The sequence below is a fragment of the Scylla paramamosain genome, chromosome 7, assembly GCF_035594125.1.
Source record: "Scylla paramamosain isolate STU-SP2022 chromosome 7, ASM3559412v1, whole genome shotgun sequence".
NCBI lineage: Eukaryota > Metazoa > Arthropoda > Malacostraca > Decapoda > Portunidae > Scylla > Scylla paramamosain.
In genome coordinates, this window is record NC_087157.1 from 30,398,116 (window position 1) to 30,403,115 (window position 5,000).

Here is a 5,000-nt window from a genome sequence, read left to right on the forward strand (position 1 = left end):
ATTCATATTCAACACATCATTGCCTTCAGGATGAAATTCTCCGTAGGAAGCGATAAAATTCAAGACACTTAACTAATTTCACACTCCGATAACTATGCTTCCATAAAAAGCTGTATAAATTTTTACGCACCATTTCTCCCTTCAACTCCAGTTGGATGAGTTCGTAATGTAAATATATTACTTTTTACCACTATATTCTGGGGACTTCCCTACGCGATATGGAAAGGAACACACCTGTTAATGAATATAGTCATGATGGCGAATGTACGCGCCAACGAAGCATGGTGCCGGATAAACTAATCTTACACTTCAATACAAGAGCTGGCTGAGGTAAGGCAAGCAAACACACCACCACATTTTGAGATCAACAACAGACTACCATTACTACTTGTATTCTGCTGCCAAGCAAACAGTTCGTTTAGCCCTTAAACTGCTATAGATTCTTGTCAGACTTATCAAAATGGTGTTTTTTGTCAGTTTCAAGTACAATTTTGAATGCTACCACGGACAACAAAACTTAAACACGTCAATCCTTCAATTGTCTGGAGCTTTTGTACTATGCCTCTCGATTCCTCTACTCCCGTTTTCTTTTTAGTAATGGCATTATAAGTATTTTTTTTTTTTTTTTCATTTTTCTGATGTCCTTCACTGATCTTCCTCATACATGTAATCAAGGATGACGCAAATCAACAGGTGTCACTTTGCCATTACAAGTCAGACGATTAAAGCAACAGATTACTTATTCAGGTTCGTATATTGTATTCCTATTCCTTACTCTGCTTCCACCTTCCTACATTTGCGTAACAGTTTACCTTTCGCGCATTAAGTGTGTCTATCTTAATTGTAATCCAAACTAATATTACAGATGACACCATTAATTTATTTCGTTCAAAACAGTCTACCGTACATTTAATCATCGTGTGTGTGTGTGTGTGTGTGTGTGTGTGTGTGGGTGGGTGAGAAAGTGAGTCTATCTGCTGGTCTCTCTCTCTCTCTCTCTCTCTCTCTCTCTCTCTCTCTCTCTCTCTCTCTCTCTCTCTCTCTCTCTCTCTCTCTCTCTCTCTCAACCCCAGCTTCCTACACCATATTCTTTCAACTATTTTTTTCTTTCACCCTTCAAGTTTCCCTCCCTCTTCGTCCTGTGCTTCCTAGTTTTTCACCTCTCATGTTTCCCCGCACGCTTTCATAATCCACTCTTCCCAGCATCCCTGGACGCCCCTCGCCCTGTGTTCCCTCAAAAGCCTCTGACCTTCCCTTCCTTGAAAAATAATATAATTAAGTTAGGCAGATGGGGAGAGAAAAATGTTTGTGTTCCTAGGCAGGGAAAAAGTACTCTTAAATATTTTTTTTTTTTCCAATTTCTATTTTCACCAGCTAATTATGATCACCTTCCTTGCTAGTAGTATTTTTATCGCCCAGATTCTTTTCCTCCTCCTCCTCTTCTTCCTCCTACTACTACTAAGAAGGAAAAAAAAAAAAAAAAAGCACGTTCGGTATTTACTATTATAAAATTCCCGTAAAATTTCTCTCTACTACCGTTACTGTTACGTACTACTACTACTACTACTACTACTACTGCTACTGACTACTGCTGCTGCTCACATCAACTAATGCCTCTAATACCAGACATTCAGACATACTCAGACTTCCGCGCCCACACCTACCGAAAAAAAAAGGACTATCTTCCTAAACTTGCTCAAAAAAAAAAAAAAAAAAAAAAAAAAAAAATAACATTTTTGCTTTGTTTTCAGCGTGGAAAGGAAGCTGGATAGGGTTGAAAAATAAATAAATAAACAAATGAAAAAGTTTAAAAATGCCGCTAATTGCCACTCCCTGAAAGTCTGTATGGAAAGATTCCCTGAAATAATTAAGCCACGTGGGTGTGTTTATTCTCCTCCCTTGTAAGCGCAAGTTCAAGGAGGGAAAGACAGAGAGATCCACAAATTACTAGCGAAAGAGATGAAAGACCACAAATACCGTTTCAGTCTTGCATTAGGAAGACAAAATATGGGTGAGAGTAAGTGGCTATTCTAATTGAGGAGAGACCGTTGTTGGTAGATTCAGAAGAGCAGCAACGGTGAAAATAACAGCACAATATATCAGAGGTAATGTGAGAGTTGTTGGCGTGTTCAGAAGAGCAGTAACCGTGAAAATAACAGCACAACATAAGAGATTCAATTTAAAAGTTCATTTCCATTGTGGGGCAAAATCATCTAACCATCTTTCTTTAAGTGTCACTACTACTACTACTACTACTACTACTACTACTACTACTACTACTACCACCACAAAATAACCTTCCCTCCACCACTCTCTCTTCCCGCCAGAAAACAACGCCACCCTCTACTGCTACGCGAACGGAACGTGGTCAAGTCGCTCCTTCTACGACTATTGCCTCAACGCCATCACCAACCCGCCCGGCAGCCACGTCAGCGCCTCCGTCAGCACCACACAAACTATCTTCTACGTGGGCAACTCCCTCAGCCTGGCAGCCGTGGGCCCTCGCTCTCTGGATCTTCATGTCGTTTAAGTAAGTGTGTGTGTGTCTGTTTGATATTAGAGGTGGTGGTGGTGGTGGTGGTGGTATGTGTTGTTGTTGGTCTTGTTGCTGCTGCTATTGGTGTTATGATTAGCAGGAACCGAAGTGTATCCATTTTGGAATTACATAATCAATTGTAACTTACTATCAAATCAAAGTATATATTTTGTTTTTCTTTTCGAATGCGTTTTTTTTTTTTTTTTTTTTTTTTTATCAGAGCAGCTAAGGAGGAAACAGTTACATTCTCCCTTCATCGCCTTCAGGTTGCAATAAAGATGCCATTACGGACAGTAACTGACAATTCTCCTCTAATGACGAGCACTTTAAGCACTTCAAAATTGGTGAGAACTTACATTTAACCTGGTCGTGTTACAGCTGCCCAGGTTTCAGAGCTTTACTGAGAATTTGAACAACAAAGAATGCATTATGGAATTGAAGGCAACATGCTTTCATCTATTCACAAAACTCAGATTGATAAGACTAAGCAAAAGTTAGGATTACCTGACCACGCCAGCGGGTGTTTGTGCTGCTATGATCATTAAGGAAACACAGTGAGGATTTACTTTGCTTTCAAGTGCGCGCGATGATGAGTATTTTCAGCCAGAAAAAACGCTTATAACACAGCTGGAAACAACACACACACACACACACACACACACACACACACACACACACACACACACACACACACACCGCCTGACGCGCCTCGCCCTACCAGTGCCACCAGACACCACAATAAGATAACGCCCCTAAAGGCGCCACGTACGGACCGGTACAGACTCAGTGCGATTCCCACCATGGTGCGAGCCATCAATCAATAGTCTCTTCTAGATTTGACTTACCTTTAGGATTAATGTCAAGTATTTCCCCACCCCCAATGTACATTTTCAGTTTGTTGACTGCCTAAAGAATAAACCGTTTATTATTATTATTATTATTATTATTTTACACACACACACCGTCATTAAAACACCATCTTTTTCTTCCTTTTTTTTAACACTTTTATCTGGTGTTTCCTTCATCACTTCCATCTTTCTGATCTCCCCTCCCACCATCCCTTCTTTCCTTCTCTTCTTTCTTCCTTCACTTCCCTCTTCACTTTGTGCCTTGCACTGACATTCTTCTTTCCTGTCCTTCCATTACACTCTTCCTTCCCTTCATACATTCTTTTCTTCCCTTTATGTTCGTCCCTCCTCGTTTCTATCTTTCCTTCCAACCTTCTTAAGTTTTCCTTCAATCCTTCCTTCTCCCTCTTTTCCTCCTGGCCACGACGAAGGCATGAGAATGAAGGGTAATTACACTGAGACAACTTTCTAATGACTCTTCGGGAACACACGCCGCCGCCAACACCTGAACACATTAGGGACAAGGTGCGCAAAATTAGGGAACTTATTCACACACTCGCTCGCCAACTCGCTCATTCACTCACTCTATCTCTGGCTGACTCACTCGCTCGCTCGCTTGGTTGGTCTTCGTTTACTGAATTATTGACGCACACTAACTCATTCACTCTTTCAATTAACACTTCAATGACCCGATTCTCTCATTCATTCACTCGTTTATTAACTGACTCACTCGCCGGTTTGCTCGCTCACTGAATTACTTACTCAGTCATTCAATTTTACTCCCATATCCTAGATTCTAACTCGCTGTTCACAATCTTCAACACCCAACCGCATGATTCAACTTTCCTTTTTCAATCAGTACTCTATTTCCTATTTACTCAGCACGTGGCATGTTTCACTCTCACTCAGTTGCGAAAAAAATGCTGATAATTATCGTACGCATTTCACTTACTATCTTCACCAAGCGTTATCAGAAATTAATTATTTTTCTAATTGCTTAACTTTTTTTGTTGATGTTGTTGTTGTTGTTGTTGTGTGGCTCAATTAATATTCTTACAGACAAGTTAAGTGATGGACAAGTGTATGGACTTCTGTGTAATGTGTGTACGTTTCTGTGCAGCCTCTTCTTTTTCCTTTTTTCTTTTTCTTTCTTTATTTTTTTATTTATTTACTTATTCTTCATTTATTCATTTTTTTTTTTTTTGTGCGCAGCGGTCTCATATTCAATCACGACAAGCTTTCAACAATGGGAATAAAATAGTTCATCCCAGTTTTAGTTCAAAGCACTTCATCTGTAATTATTCCGACTGACAGGCAGACACACAAACGACACACAGACTGGCGGAAAGACAGACACACAGAAACAGACGGAAAAGTAGTAACAAAGAGGAAACCACACAGGAAAACAGGCAGATACACTGGAGAGAGAGAGAGAGAGAGAGAGAGAGAGAGAGAGAGAGAGAGAGAGAGAGAGAGAGAGAGAGAGAGAGAGAGAGAGAGAGAGAGAGAGAGAGAGAGAGTGCAGACGGACTAGCTGACAGACAGACAGAAAGACAGACAGACATATTAAGAGAGGGCAGACAGAAAGAGGATAGGATAACAGAGACAGACAACTG

The 5,000-nt window shown here is 40.5% G+C and overlaps 2 protein-coding genes across 2 annotated transcripts in view; one reads left to right on the forward strand and one right to left on the reverse strand.

The window, feature by feature from the left end:
• LOC135102342 (diuretic hormone receptor-like) overlaps positions 1-5,000 on the forward strand; it is a 131,120-nt gene that overhangs the window by 80,790 nt on the left and 45,330 nt on the right. The window contains 2 exon segments of the mRNA XM_064007437.1: positions 2,328-2,497; positions 2,499-2,530. Coding sequence (XP_063863507.1) covers positions 2,328-2,497; positions 2,499-2,530 — 202 coding nt within the window.
• The window catches only part of LOC135102343 (uncharacterized), a 175,912-nt gene that overhangs the window by 24,849 nt on the left and 146,063 nt on the right, over positions 1-5,000 (reverse strand). The window lies entirely within an intron of this gene.